At 35.0% G+C, this 16,348-nt stretch overlaps 1 protein-coding gene and 1 pseudogene across 17 annotated transcripts in view; one reads left to right on the top strand and one right to left on the bottom strand.

The window, feature by feature from the left end:
- Positions 1-13,405, top strand: part of Uty (ubiquitously transcribed tetratricopeptide repeat containing, Y-linked) — a 160,383-nt gene extending 146,978 nt beyond the window's left edge. For 14 of the 17 annotated variants that reach the window (XM_039100676.2, XM_039100671.2, XM_039100673.2 and 11 more), the window contains 3 exons: positions 6,047-6,173; positions 9,017-9,187; positions 10,234-11,553. In XM_039100676.2, coding sequence (XP_038956604.1) covers positions 6,047-6,173; positions 9,017-9,187; positions 10,234-10,260 — 325 coding nt within the window. In that variant the 3' untranslated portion in view covers positions 10,261-11,553. Of the gene's footprint in view, positions 1-6,046; positions 6,174-9,016; positions 9,733-10,233 lie in introns of those variants that run through there. The other 3 variants (NM_001419831.1, NM_001419832.1, XM_063280575.1) reach the window with 2 other exon arrangements.
- On the bottom strand, positions 13,246-16,079 carry LOC103694572 (ubiquitin-conjugating enzyme E2 Q2 pseudogene; annotated as a pseudogene).
- Positions 16,080-16,348: the final 269 nt, after the last annotated feature.

The raw sequence follows: 16,348 nt of genomic DNA, 5'->3' as shown, positions 1-16,348 counted from the left end.
CCTTCATTTTCATTAAATTCTAAGAAGTCTTTAATTTCTTTCTTTATTTCTTCCGTGACCAGGTTATCATTGAGTAGAGCATTGTTCAACTTCCACATATATGTGGGCGTTCTTCCCTTATTATTATTGAAGACCAGCTTTAGCTGGTGGGGATCTGATAGGATACATGGGATTATTTCTATCTTTCTGTATATGTTGAGGCCTATTTTATGACCAATTATATGGTCAATTTTGGAGAAAGTACCATGAAGTTGTGAGAAGTTATATTCTTTTGTTTTAGGATAGAATGTTCTATAAATATCTGTTAAGTCCATTTGGTTCATGGCTTTTCTTAGTCTGTCTATGTCTCTTTAATTTCTGTCCTTGATCTGTCCACTGATGAGAGCGGGGTGTTGAAATCTCCTACTATTATTATGTGAGGTCCAATGTCTGCTTTTAGCTTTAGTAAGGTTTCTCTTATGTATCTAGATGCCCTTGTATTTGGATCATTGATATTTAGGATTGAGAGTTCATCTTGGTGGATTTTTCCTTTGATGATTATGAAGTGTCCATTCTTATCTTTTTTGATGAGTCTTGCTTTAAAATTGATTTTATTCGATAATAGAATGGCTACTCCAGCTTGCTTCTTCCGACCATTTGCTTGGAAAGTTGTTTTCTAGCTTTTCACTCTGAGGTAGTGTCCGTCTTTGTCTCTGAGGTGTGTTTCTTTTAGGCAGCAGAATGCAGGGTCCTCATTGTGTATCCAGTTTGTTAATCTATGTCTTTTTATTGGGGAGTTGAGGCCATTGATGTTGAGAGATATTAAGGAATAGTGATTGTTGCTTCCTGTTATATTCATATTTGGATGTGAGATTATGTTTGTGTGCTTTTCCTTTTGTTTTGTTGACAAGATGATTAGTTTTTTTTCTTTTTCTAGGGTGTAGCTTGCCTCCTTATGTTGGGCTTTACCATTTACTATCCTTTGTAGTGCTGGATTTGTAGAAAGATATTGTGTAAATTTGGTTTTGTCATGGAATATCTTGGTTTCTCCATCTATGTTAATTGAGAGTTTTGCTTTGTACAGTAACCTGGGCTGGCATTTGTGTCCTCTTAGGGTCTGTATGATATCTGTCCAGGATCTTCTGGCTTTCGTAGTCTCTGGCGAAAAGTCTGGTGTGATTCTGATAGGTTTGCTTTATATGTTACTTAACCTTTTTCCCTTACTGCTTTTAATATTCATTCTTTATTTTGTGCATTTGGTGTTTTTACTATTAGGTGACAGAAGGATTTTCTTTTCTGGTCCAATCTATTTGGAGTTCTGTAGGCTTCTTTATGTTTATGGGTATCTCTTTAGGTTAGAGAAGTTGTCTTCTATGATTTTGTTGATTTTGGTCCTTTGAGCTGGGAGTCTTCACTCTCTTCTATACATACCTATTATCCTTAGGTTTGCTCTTCTCATTGAGTCCTGGATTTCCTGTATGTTTTGGAACAGTAGCTTTGTCCATTTTCTGCTATCTTTGACAGTTGAGTTGATGATTTCTATGGAATCTTCTGCTCCTGAGATTCTCTCTTCTATCTCTTGTATTGTGTTGGTGATGCTTGTATCTACAGCTCCTTGTCTCTTCCTTTGGTTTTCTATATCCAGGGTTGTTTCCCAGTGTCCTTTCTTTATTGCTTCTATTTCCATTTTTAATTCCTTCAACTGTTTGTTTGTGTTTTCCTGGAATTCTTTCAGGGATTTTTGTGATTCCTCTCTATAGGCTTCTACTTGTGTATTTATGTTTTCCTCCGTTTCTCTAAGGGAGTTCTTTATGTGTTTCTTGAAGTCCTCCAGCATCATGATCAAATGTGATTTTAAATCTTGATGTTGCTTTTCTGGTGTGTTTGGATATTCAGTGTTTGCTTTGGTGGGAGAATTGGGCTCCGATGATGCCATGTAGTCTTGGTTTCTGTTGCTTGGGTTCCTGCGCTTGCCTCTCACCATCAGATTATCTCTAGTGTTACTTTGTTCTCCTATTTCTGACAGTGGCTAGACTGTCGTATAGGCCTGTGTGTCAGGAGTGATGTAGACCTGTTTTCCTGTTTTCTGTCAGACAGTTATGGGAACAGAGTGTTCTGCTTTCAGGCTTGTAGTCATTCCTGTCTACTGGTCTTCAGCTGTTCCTGTGGGCCTGTGTCCTGAGTCCACCAGGTCACTTGGAGCAGAGAATTTGGTCTTACCTCTGCTACAGGGCCTGAAGTTGCTCCTGGGGGTTGTGTTTGAGCTCTCTGTGAGGGCAGCAACCAGATGGGCCGGCCCCGCCTTTTCCCCAGGCCCCTGTGTACAGAGGTCCCAGATGGCATTAGGTATTTTCCTCTGGAGTCAGAAATGTGGGCAGAGTGTAGTCTCTTCTGGCTTCCCAGGCATGTCTGCCCCTCTGAAGGTTTAGCTCTCCCTCCCCCGGGATTTGAGTGCAGGGAGCTGTGACTGGGTCCCTTCAGATCTGGTTGGTGTCTCTGGTTAGTTTTTAAAAATTGAAATTAAATTTTTGTTATCCAATTAAAACATTTTACAATTGTTGATTCAGTTATAAAGAAATTGTTGACTTCTGAACGAATAATGTTGCCCCCTTTTCCCATATTATGTTGTATTTTATAAGTTGGTGTGTTGGGGTTTTGTCAGTAGCCACCTTGTCTTGAATGCTAAATGTTTAATATTATGCACACAGAAGAAAACAGTCTTGTAAGAACAATTTCACCAATATAAAGAAAGCACTTTTAGAAATATAATTAAAATAAAGTTAGACATTCTGATACAGTACACACACACTCACACTCACACTCTACAACACAGATGTACCTCAAGACCGGTTATAAGAGTAACCAGACACAAAAAACCATATGTTGTGACTGTACCTGTTCACTAGCCCTGGGAAGTTTGCTAGAATTTTCTTCTTTTGGAGTGAATCCTCAGTCCAATTAAGAGTGTTGTTGGTTGATGCCAAGATATGTGTGCCCCTACTGCACTCACAGGGTCATCATGCCATGCTGATGGTGATTGTGTATCAAAGTAGAACTGATGCTACTTACCTCCTTTGGAAGTTTGGAAAGAATGTTGCACAACATTCTTTCTGTTATTAGTCACTTCTTATTCCTATTCTTTCCTTCAGTGTTGCCCTTCCTCTCTCCTTCACAGTTAAAAATTCTCCACAAATTTTCCCATTCAAATCACTGTCGATTCTTCTCTCTTGATCCTCCTTTATCTTCGTTAGTATTTCTTTTACATTCCTACTTATAGAACATGGTTTCTCTGTGTTGTATGTTCACATATGAATATTTTGAGCTAGGATGCACAGATTTTTATTGCATAGATTACCCTATTCATTATGTTCTTACTTTAGCCATTTACCTGTAGATTTCATTTTTCTTTCTTTAAAGATTTATTTTAATTTTAATTATGTGTATTCATTTGTGTCTGTATGTGAGGGCAGATTTTCATGGAACAGGAGTTAACAGGTGGATGTGACCCACTTAATATTGGTGCAAGGAACACCTGTGTAAGAGCTCTTAAACATTGGCAATAAACATAGCTAAGCAAGTATGTATGAGTCAGGATGTTGAATCCTTTGGTATATACCAAGGAGTGGGATAGCCAAATCATAAGGATTCTCCATAGTTATTTCCACAGTGGCTATACCAGTTTGCAACCCCACCATTAAGCATTTATTGCCAGTAGTTGGTTCTACTCATTTTTACTGGGATAAGATGAAAATCTCAAGGTTGTTTTAATTGCCTTTTAATCATTGCTAAAGATGATAGATACTTTTTGAGATCTCACACATTTTTATTTCTTCTTGAAAACATTGTACTGAGTCATTTGTATTTTTAGTTCTTTGTATAATTTTCACATTAATCCTTTGTTACACATATTGTTGGTCAAGCTTCCCTTCACTCTATGAGGTTCCTCTTGTGTTGGTTGTTTACTTAGCTGTACAGAAGTGATTTTTTTTATGAAGTCTCATATGTCAAATGTTTGCCTTAATTCCTTTATAAACAGAACCATAAAAGTCTCTTTCCACACTTTTTTTGTTTTGCCTTCACCTGTTTTATGTTTTATGGTAATAGTGGTTGCGTTGAAGGACTTTCGATTAAGTTCATTCTGTTTTTATTTCTTTTGAATAAGTTCTGAAGTATTGCTTCAGAATATTTTTTAAAAAATGGTTATAGAATTCTGCTATGGATTCATCTGGTAGTTTGTGGTCAAAACACTTGTCATGAGTCTGTTTCAGTTGTTGATCTTTTCTTGGTTTTAATGTTGGTTTGAATAAATCTAAAATCTTTATATTTTCCAATTTAAAGGAGTACAGGTTTTTAAAATATTTCCCCAAAATAGCGCTTTGTTGTCATAATGTTTTCCTGTTTACTCTGGACCCTATCAAATTTGGGTGTCTTTTTATTTGTTTCCTTCATTACCTCTTTCACACTTATGGGTAGCTGATAATCTTGTTGATCTTCTCAAAGAGCAAGGACTTAGATTGTTTATTACACTGCTTTGTTTGTATTTCTTTAATTTATGATGTGACTTTTATTGTATCTTACCTCCTTTTGGTTTGCTCTTGTTTGTCCAAATTTTTGAGCTACATTACTGAGTCACTGTGCTCTTTCTGAGTTCATAAATTAGATACTTAAAGCTATAAATGTCTCTTCTATTAGCTACTTTTAGTGTATTCTGAAGGGTATTTTTGATTCTTATATCATTTGAAATTATAATTTTATCATTTCCCCTTCTTTTTCTCCCTTAAAACCCTCCTATATGTATTCTTTGTTCTTCAGATTCATGACCTCTTTTTCATTAATCATTGCTGTTTCTGCTGCTGCTACTGCTTCTGCTGCTGCTGCTGCTTCTGCTGCATGTATAGCCTAAATAAGTTCTTGCTTAGTATGTATAATGTTAGTTGTATGTTTCTTTTCAGGGATGACTACTTGGTGTTAGGTAATCAATTGTTTTCTTCCTTTGGGAAGACAAATGGTCTCTTGACCTTAGTTAGCATTTCTTAAGTTGCCTGTATGCCTACTTTTGTCATCCTTGTTCATTTCATATTTTATATTAGTAAAATGTAGCTTGGACTTATTAGGAAACAGTCTCTTGGCAAACTTTCTGTTCTCTGGCTCTTATAATCTTTCTTTCAACCTTTGTTCTTCTTAGTGTGGTTTGAGACCTGGGCTCCATAACTCCAGAAGTTCTTTTTGTAATTTACTTTTCCCCCCAATAGTTTATTTACTCTGCATCCCAAACAGGCACTTTTCTGCTCCCATTCCCCCACCCCTATCCCTCACATGGCCCTTTTCTCTTGCCTTCTCCTCTGAGGAGGTGGAAACACCCCCTGGGTACCATCCAACCCTGGTGCATAAAGTCACTGCAGAACTAAGCATATTCTGTCCCACTGAAGCCTGACAGGGCAGCACAGCTTGAGGAACAGGATCTACAGAGTCAGGAACAGACCTGGGTTTCATTGTTGGGAGACACACAGAAAGACCAGGCTGCATATCTAATGCATATGTGCAGGGCCTAGGATTAGCCTGTGCTTGCTCTTTGGTTAGTGGTTTGGTCTCTGGGAATTCCCAAGGGTCCAGGTAGTTGACCTTGTTTGTCCTTTTGTAGAGTCCTGCCCTCTAGGTCCCTCAGTCCTTATCCCAACTGAAAGATGCAGGTATTGTTTTCTAATCCTTTCAAAGTCCTTATTGAAATGTGTGTTAATTGCTTGTACTTTTCAAATACTAGTAGAGGGGGCAGGGCCACTGAGCACTAAAAAGATATGTTGTAGCCTCAGGTCTTGGGGTTAGAGATAGTTCCAGGTTAAATACCCAAAGCTCCCCAGGCCTTGGACTCTGGATGTAAGACTAGGATAGAATTGAGAATTTGAAAGAATGCAAGTTTAGTAGCATCAGGCAGACTTAAACAGATGGGGCTGAGCCCTGAGTGTTTGGCTAGGCTGGACTTAGAGGTTGGACGTGGTGCAGGAGGCAAGGGAAACTAGAATTCTTAATATTTAGTGTTTAATTTCTCTTTAAAATTCCCCCATTGTAGATATTGTCTCCTCAAGATTCTAAAGCAGTGTCAAACTTTGAGAGAAGCTCTTGTTGCAGCAGGGAAAGAGGTTTTGTGGCACGGAAGGATAAATGATGAACCAGCTCCTTACTGTAGCATCTGTGAGGTAAGTACCCTTTCTTATGGTAATTGATCTGGATTCTGTAGAGTTGGTTTATCTAGATTTTGAAATATGATCTCATGTCGCCTACAGAGGTTTTGAACCCTAGAACTTTTTGTCTCCACCTTATATCTAATGGGATATGGGGTAAATAGCATATCAGGGTCAGTTTCTCTTGTTTGTAAATGCCCAGTCTTATTTAATTACTTATTTACTTACATTCTAAACAGATTTGCTTACATCCCCTCTCCTTTGTTCACACCCCCCCCCCCACTTTAGCAGAGTCCCTCCACCCAACCACCCTTCTCTGAGAGGATGGGAGAGGGACAGTGTTACAAACCTCTCTCCTCCCTGGTACATGAAGTCTCTGTGGGTTAGGTGCATCTTCTCTTAATGAAGCTAGACAAGGCAGCACTGTTGGGGAACATATTTCACGAATAGGCTACAATTTAAATTTATTTATATCTTTATACCATGCATTTTATAAGTCACATATTATAATTTTAAATTTTTATCTAAAAACTAAATATTACAGTATATGTTGGCCTAGAATTATCTCCTAAATAGGCATACATGCAATAACTTCTTGCCAAATGACAATTATCTCAGAATTTCAAGATATCAGTACACACTGAAAACACAGATGGTAGCAGAATAGATTTAGTGTACTGCTAGTCTAGACAGATAGTCATTAAGCCCTTGTCTTAGGGTTTTACTACTATGAACAGACACCATGACCAATTCAAGTCTTATAAAGGACAGCATTCGTTTGGGGCTGACTTACAGGTTCAGAGGTTCAGTCTATTATCATCACAGTGGGAACGTGGCAGCATCCAGACAGGCATGGTGCAGGAGGAGCCGAGAGTTCTACATCTTCATCTGAAGGCTGCTAGTGGAAGACTGGCTCCCAGGCAGCTAAGATGAGGGTCTTAAGCCCACACCCACTCCAACAAGGCCACTTGTCCTAATAGTGCCACTCCCTGGGCCAAGCATATACAAACCATCACAGCCCTTTACAGTACTTTTTATGGTTGGTAAGGATTCTAGAATTTTTTATCCCAATAGGAAGAAAGATGAGTAATTCCACAGTTGAACTCATATGAAAGGTTTTAGAAACAACAGCAACACATGGCTGGAAATGTGGCACAAGTGAAATAGCATTTACATATACAGCATGAGTAAATTTGGGAATTCAATTTTTCTTTAACTTTCATTTAATTCGAAGACAAATTACAACCCACTATGGCCCTAATATATGATTGAATGTGAAACTAGGCAGAATAAACCATTTCTTCAATACTTAGGAGAAATGGTTTTTCTACTTGAGATAGAAGGGTACACAGGTCTTGGAACATTCAACTTTCTTTGAGGGTTTAGTTTCACCAGCCAAAGTGGATTATTATAAAATGTTTTTGTCTTTGGGAACATTCAAAGAATGAAGAAGGGGTACAAGTAATTTCAGTGAGAGAAAATAGTGTCTTGTTTGACGTAGAGGAAGAATGTTTATGGTAGAATGGGCTTATATATGCCAAGTGGCATACTTCTGAGATACATCTCTAGCTGAAGTTAGACTTCAAATTCTTATCAACATTAGCAGATATATCTAAAATACACTCAAGGTACTGAAATAAGTGAAGTGTTTGGTAATCAGAGAGAGTATACACAGACATGTCATTAATTTGCAAGTTGTTGGAATTACCTTCAGACATATTTGCTAAGGGGGGACAAGAGTTGTCCTTTGACCAGCCTGCATGTGTACATACAGACACGTATACATTTTTTAAAAATGATTTTTATGACAACTAAAGTCAGTAAGGTAATATGATCAGATAAAGCTCGATGACAAGTTATACATGATTCAATTTTTTTTTAAAAAACTCAGGATACTAGAATATTGTTATTAGCTGATTGGAAATTACAGAAAATATAAATAAGCTGTCTGTAAAATAAAAAGTAATTTCTTTTGAGTAAGAAATTAAAGGCACAATTTGGGTTTTATTAGTTTTTATTTCAATTTTGCTTTTTTGTTTAGCTGTGTGGGTTTTTTTGTTTTTGATTTGTTTTTTGAGAAGGGGACAAAGATTAGCAAACACATGCAGTTTTATGGATTAGGGAAGTTGGGAGCATCTGAAAATGGGAAAATATAATCAAATATATTATGAAAAAACTAAAATTAAGAGTGCTGTTGATGGCAATTTAGCTCAGTGGTAGAGTGCTTACCTAGCAAGCACAAGGCCTTGGGTTCATTCCTCAGTTCCAGAGAAAAAAGAAAAAATAGAGTACTATTCTTTCCTTGCAATAGAGCAGCTTGTTTTGGGATCAAAAACATTTAAGGTTTTCTATACATTAGAAAGTGAATCTATATCTTTCCTAGTATTAGTACATAAACTTTATAATCTTATTTTTTATGGTATCTGAACTTCTATAACTTTTCACTGTTTCTAAAATGTTCTTATCATGTCAAAGATCAAAAATTATTCATTGAAATATATTATTTAATTGTTCTGTTTTTTTTTCCTGGCATTATTAGCCAAGATGAAAGCAAACAATGAAGTAATAAGTTATTAGGACTCATACTAGAAAAATAAAAGGAAAATAATAAGTTGTATCTGATTATACAGAGATGTTTAGGGTAAATAAAAATTAAATTAACTAATTCTTGTGAAGTCAATATAAGCTTTCTTATTTAGACAAAGTAGTTAATTATCCTAAACTGAATGTTTTATTGGAGAAGACAATTTCCATTTTTATTGATATCTCATTGTATTTAATGATTTTTTTCTTTGTATTTTCCTCTAGCTATATGTTTAAATTCGAACTGTCTGTCCCTTTCTCTTGTGTCAAAATAGGTGGAAGTTTTTAATTTGCTTTTTGTCACAAATGAAAGCAATTCTCAAAAGACATACATAGTACATTGTCAGAACTGTGCACGAAAAACAAGTGGGAATCTGGAAAATTTTGTGGTGCTAGAACAGTACAAAATGGAGGATCTGATTCAAGTCTATGACCAGTTTACATTAGTAAGTGATTTAAAATGTCACTATATATTTAACTGGGTTTAAAAGGGCAGTTTGAATTTTGAATACCAATAATCTCCTTCGGTCCAATAGGTAACATTGTACTTTATTAACTTGACATTCTAAGTATATAAATGCATATGTATACTTTTTAAAAATGAAAATGTTGTCACAGTTAAATTTTAAAAATCTGCTTTTTACAATATTATACATGTTGTTGAGCCTACTTGATAGAGTTAATTCATTTTTCTCTAGTAATTATCCACATGAAAGTAGTATTTTTAATCTAATTGTATTTATTTAAAATGTAATATTTCCTATTGCTATTAACTTCATCGAAATGGCTTATGGATCAGAGTAAATGTGAAGTTCTTGTCAACATACAGTGTTTGATAAATTGCACAGGTTTGTGTGTGTGTTTGGGGTTTTTTATTTTTTGGGTTTTTTTTTTTTTAAGATTTCTTTAGTTTTATATTGTGTTTGGGTATTTTGCCTAAATGTATGTCTATATACCATGTGCAAAATTGCAGTTTTTAATTTCAGTAAAATATTGTTTGAGATAGCATTTACTCCTACTTCAAGAAGTTATGTCTTTAGAAATACAATATGAATTGTAGGTTTTATTTTAGGAGCTTTATTTCTACATTGGAAATTTATTTTTAGATTTTTGTTGTTGAAAGCCATCTTGCTTGAGGAAACTAAAGAACAACATGGAGTATTTAAAATAACAGAATAAAAACACTGATTATCTTTCTATATAATTATGCCAATAACCAGATGATAGAATGTTTATTAAATTTCTCATTGTACACTTAGAATGTTAAATAATTAACTAAATAATACTTCAAAAGTTTTTGATTAAGTAGAAAACTACAGAAAAATAATGCAGATTTTGGTAGTGGAATCTTGGGAATAGGATTCAGTATGAATTCTCATTTAGCTGACTATTAAGATTTTCTTTCCAACTGAAGCATAAACAGGCTGTTAGTATTATTAGTGTTATTAGGCTTATGTTACAAAACAATAATATAATTCTCTTTTATTTGTAGGCTCCTTCATTATCTTCTTCATCTTAACATTGTTCCAAAAATACTAAGACTCTTCGTGAAATATACTACTCATCTTAATGTTATTTCATATGAGACTGCTATCTCAAAGCTGTCTATGCACCCTTTCAAGAGTAGAAAATCAGGAGACTAAGCAGAAAGCATTACTTCTATTCCAAGATTTGCAAAGTTGACCCAAATGTATTTCATAATTAAAAATTAATAGTAATACCACATGATTTGTATATATCTCACAGAAATGCCATTTTCACAAAGACTAATGGCTTGAAAACAACCCTTTTTATGTCTGCATTTCTGGGCTGATGGATTGATTTCTTTATGCTTGTAAGTTACCCTTTCAAATTTTTTCTTCAGAATCAAATAGCATCTTACTTGGCTACTTCTTTTCAAGACAACTAACAAATTAAAAAACTTTTTTTTGCCAATTTTTATCTAAAACCAAAATAATATGAAAATGTTTATAATGCTCTGTCACTATTGTTTTGAAGTCACAAAACATTAACAACCAAGGTAAAAAGATTATAGGTTGCATATAAATAATTTCATATTTGTGGTTTTTTATTTGTTTTTAATATTGACACAAACTTAAACTATTTATATATGTATATTGCTTGAAAATACTTGTGGATTGAATGTTATTTTTCCTAGATTCCCTTGCCATTAAATATTAAGAAGTTGTGTAATTTTAAATGCCACAATTAAATTTTCTATGTGTAAATAGAGCTACTTAACATTGTACATAAACTTTTATTAAAATTGTTGAGTGTTTAAAGGATTTTGCAATGTTTGAGTTTTGAAGACTATATAGATCCACTCTTTGTTCTTTTTAAAAACTAATGAATATATGTATTTTATGTGTCTGTAAACACATGTATTATATGTAGAAATCTCAATATTTCACGCTACAAGGAAATCCAAATTTTTCAACTTTTTTATGTCTGATAGTTTTTGAAGGTATTTGTTTACAAAATATGTATGCTTATTTTTAAAGACCATAAGTATCTTTTAGTCTGATTAGGTTGCATCTTATACAATGACAACTAGTAAGTAGTTGCTGTCAGAAATATTTTTTAAGGGCAGAAAAAAAAGTTAAATTAAGTTTTTTATAAGATACATATAGATTTGACAAATGCTTATCATTTAGAATTTTGCTTTAATAGAAAAGTTAATTGGAATGATAACCTCTATTTTAGAGTATTAATATACTTTTTTAAAAGTTAGATAATTTTAAAATTCCATGTGTTCCTGCTTATGTGTTGTTGGGAGACAAAGGCATTAAAATTTGTTATTCGTAAATCTTAACAAGGTCTATGAAGACTTTATTTCATATTTAAAAATTTACTTTTTTACTTACAAGCTTAGTTTTACAGTTTAACAAAAAACATTCCTATTTTCTTCTGATTTTTGAAGTATTAGCCTTACATTCTCATTTTATTATTTGTACTTTCCAAAGTGTTTTTCTAAGAATTTTATTGAAGAATTGATGAAGCATTCTAAGTGAAGTCAAATTACAAATTTTTATTTCTTGGTGGTAAGCTAGCTTGATTGAATTATGATGTTTCCTATATAGTTTGAAATATGTCATCATAGAAATAAAAGAGTCATAAATATATATATATTATTAAACAACTTGCAAGTACTCATGGTTAGTGACTATTATATAAGAAAGAAATTGTTATAATTTTTTGTTAAAGGATATGTAGTAAGCGTGTGATGAAATGATTTAGTAGATAAAGCACTTGCTTTGAAATCCTGCCAACTTAATTAAGATTGGTCCCTGGACCCTATGTTCACGTAGGAGAAAACTGACTCCAGTGAGCTATCCCCTGAGTTAATACTTATGCCACAAAATTAATGTTACACTCAACACATACAAATGTAAACAGTATAAAATATTAAATGATACTGTGTGTTTTAAGTGGCTAAATTCTTTCATTTTCTGAAATCCAGTTCAAAGGCTGTAGCAAGAAAAATCCTTATTTTTAAACAAATTGCAAATCAGTCAAGAGAAAATAAAGATTTTTGTATTATATACAAAATTTTTTCTTATTTGCTCTGATTTACATTACTTAATCTTATTGTTATCTTAAATTATTCAAAGTTAGGTCATTTCAAGATCAGCATAAATTTAGCTTAATGGATTTATTTAGAATTCAAAAAGGAGTTAGTTTTTATTGACTGCAATTATATGAAACAACACTTAGAGATAAAAAGAGAGAGACTACAGCAGACACCAAGGAAATTCAGAAAAATCTAAGGATATACTTGAAAATTTTTTACTCCAGTAAGCTAAAAAAAACTTTAAATTTGTATTGGAAATTTTCTTTAAATATATATTTATAGGAGAATAAGTTCCCTGATACTTACATTAAAAACCAGGTGTAGTGGTACACACTTTTAACATCAGTCTAGAAGAAACTTATTTTTGATGTCTAAATAAATCCACTAAGTTAAATTTAAATTTTGAAAAATTTAAGACAACAATAAATTAAGTAATGCAAATCAGAACAAATAACAAATTTTTGTATGCAATAATCATTATATTCTATTGGCTGATTTGTAGTCTGTTTGAAAATAAGATTTTTCTTGCTTAAACCATTGAACTGATTTTCTGGGCTTTGCTTGATAGCTAATCTGGCCGTTTGGCAAACAAGGTGATAGCTCCTGCAGAATACCAGGGTTGACCTCTGACCTCTACAAGCAGTCCTATACAAGTGTACATCCATTATTATCTTTTTACAGTATTCTTCCTGCATGTATGCCTGTACTCCAGAAAAGGGTACAGATCTCATTACAGATGGATATAAACTACCATGTAGTTGTTGGGGATTGAACTCAAGACCTTTGGAAGAACAGTCAGTGCTCTTAACCTGTAAGCTATCTTATAGCCCCTTGAAACATTTTCTTAAACACATCACAGAAAAGTATGTTTGGTATAACTAAGATGACATCAAACGTTCAGATTTTTCTTGCTATGAGAATTGGTACAGTTGACTGTTTTTAAACAAGAATGTATGATGGAATATATAAAAAATATGTAGACTATATAGCATACTCTGTGTGCTGTATATGTTTTATAGAGAAATATTTCTTTATACAGAAATTCAAGACAAGTGTCTGCACAAATTTACATAAACATAAACAACCGTTTCTATATTCAGTCTGTATTTTATTACGAATTATAATCTATGTTCATAAAGAATAGTGGCCTCTAATTTTGTATGTGTGTGTGTCTATGTGTATGTCTGTGTATGTGCGCGCGCGCGCGCGTGTGTGTGTGTGTGTGTTTGCCAGGTCTGCTTATGAGGGTAATATGGCTTCAGAAAACAGATTAGTCTATATTTTCTAGGGTAATTTGAGGAGTGTTTGCATTAAATTTTAAATTTAAATTTTTGGTTCTTTATTCATAAATTTGATGCAAGTTTACAAAATTTACTGTACATTGCCAAATAAATCTGCAATGAAAAAAACAAAAAAAAAAAAAAACCAAGGATGCCAAATGTGCAGCTGTCATTCTGCTAGCTATTAGGAAATTAGAATTCAATAATATATTCAAGATTTTGCCTTAGGCATAAGGAGCTTCATAATGAATTCTGCCTTGTCACTTGTCATCTGAGTCACTGGTAATCATTTATTTAAGGTAACCAAGTGACCAAGAATATCAGATATCTTTATTGCCCTCTTTACCAACAGAATCAAGGGAAACTAAAATCACACATAAAATGTACAACTGCCACGTCTCCTAGATGTGGTTTACAAAGTTTAAAAAAAAAAATCCCAAATCAAATATATAGGAAATACCATTGAACTTTGTATCGGTTTGTGCAGGAAAATGTGCTTCTGGGTTTCTTTTTAAAAGTGCTTAAATAGCTAGATTTAAATCAAACATGGGATTATTAGAAAAAAGAAATCTATTGCCAACCAAAGAGGACTGATTCAGGTAAGGCAATAAAATGCAAAGTACGTTGATTCATGTCACATTTTATAAAAGAATTAACATAGGCTGAATTCCTACTAGTCTTTTGATGTAAAAGTCACTGCATGACTATAGGAAAATTTAAGGATCTCCAATTTAGGTAATTTTGCTCCAAGAGTCTGTCTTTGTGCCAATCATTCCATACGTTTATTAGCTTATCATCAATTGCAACACCCCGCTAATAAATGGAAAGGTAAATGACCTCATACTTTACAACTGCTGGTTCTACACTGTGGCTCTTCCTCACAAGAAATGTTGAACCAATAGGAAGCAGGTTCAGTTCAACAAGACCCTGCTGCTCCAGTGGGAATTACGGTCACAAGTGGCTGCCTGGCTTTGCTGTACAATCGGACTTTTAGACTAGTTCAAACCTTCACACAACCATGGAAAATGTAACAAGTTAATGAAGAGGCTTCCTGTCATAATTTTACCAATAAAGTGACAGACCTGAAAAAGCTATGGTTTAGAAGACCTAAAATTTCTAAACCAGTATTGACCATCAGTTAAACTTTTATTGGCTCTAAAAGAACAAGATTTTTCAAATCTTCATACCCCATAGGCTCAATATAGAAAGGTTACTGTAAAATCACAGCTGCAGTAAACTGATGCTGACTTACTTGCTTAAAAGATTTGACTTTTCAAGAAAGAGGTGGTAGGGAGTGGCTAGTGTGTGTACTTATCAGGAAAAATACAGTAAAGGCCCAGATACCTAAAGTGAGCAAAATGAAAAGACTAACTGGATGTCAGTTGACAGACTATCCACTAAGTGATCTATTAGCTAATGTCTTCGGTACTGCTGTTATACGGGCACTCAAAAGGTTATGTTTGTACGTTGGAACGATTTTCTTTAAAGCAACAGTGGTCGAGACATATGCCAATGTAGTTAGCTATCTTCCTTTGGAGGTGTGTCCCAGCCGTTTTTCTCATGTATCTGTACAATGGAATTATAGGATTGTTGGGCTCGTGCTAGATTATACTGATTCTTATTTGCTCCAAACTGCACCCGAGCTTTGCCTTTCACTAAGGTGGCATTGATCTGCATGATGACAGATTCTATTGAGTAGGCACTGCTCCAGCCCTGTTTTGTGAGAAGTTCCATACACAGTGCTCCTCCGCCCAACACGTGTACCCTCCTGAGAGAACAGGTAACACCACTCAAGCAAACGGGGATCAAATGGGAAATTATCCTTAAAAGAGAAGCAAAATATATTCTTTTAAGAAGGATAAATTTTTCTTTTAAGATCTGAAGATCACTGTGCAAAGGACTATCAGAGTCAACCTTGTGTAGTTTGACGTGCCAGTCATATAAGCTGTTAATTTTTAGCTTCAATGAATAGATCCCTGCCTTGTAGCTCTGTGATCTGTAGACGTCCCTGAGTTCCTTCATGAGTCTATCTGATGCTTGTACTGACCCAGATACCGCACCATTTAAATGGTCTTGCCTTTGAGTCTTCCTGATTTTCTCCAATATTGCCAAATTTTCTTTTTCAATCCCTTCGTCCTCTGACTTTTTCCCATTAGTAGGCTCTTCTTCCAGAAGGGATGAGGAAAGGGAGCCGGAGCCGGGGCCGGGAGCCGCTCTCACGGCCAGTACCGCCCGCGGGGTCCGCCCGGGCCGCGCTCTCGCGGCTCCGCCTCTCCCCGCCGCCGCGACCCGCGTCCGAGCGCGGCTGGAAAATGGCGAGGAGCGCGAGGCCTGGGCGGGCGGGCGCCAGGCCGGCTGCTGCCTTTGTAACCGACTCCACCCGCAGGAGGCGGTGGCCCCGCCGCTTAAAAGGGCAACAGCGACTCCGCCCCCACCGCCGCCTGGGAGGGGGCTGCCCCCGCCCCGGTTCGGGGAGGGCCTAGTAGAATTTTATACTGTATCCTTCAGGCTCTCAGCTTTTTTGGTTGGAAAGTTTTTAGTTAGTGCTTCTATTTCATTAGGGATTATGAATCTCTTTAAATTCCTTCCTTGGTCTTGATTTAACTTTGGTAGGCTATATCAACCAACTTGCACTTTTAGTTCTTCCGTTCAGTAGAGTCCGAGAATTTTAAAATATATCCTTATAATTTTTTTAATTTCCTTGCTTTCATTTCTAATTTATTTATTTGCTTATTTGTTTTTTCTCTTTATTTTGA

The sequence above is a fragment of the Rattus norvegicus genome, chromosome Y (assembly GCF_036323735.1).
Source record: "Rattus norvegicus strain BN/NHsdMcwi chromosome Y, GRCr8, whole genome shotgun sequence".
Lineage (NCBI taxonomy): Eukaryota > Metazoa > Chordata > Mammalia > Rodentia > Muridae > Rattus > Rattus norvegicus.
This window is presented reverse-complemented; position numbering and strand designations above follow the sequence as displayed.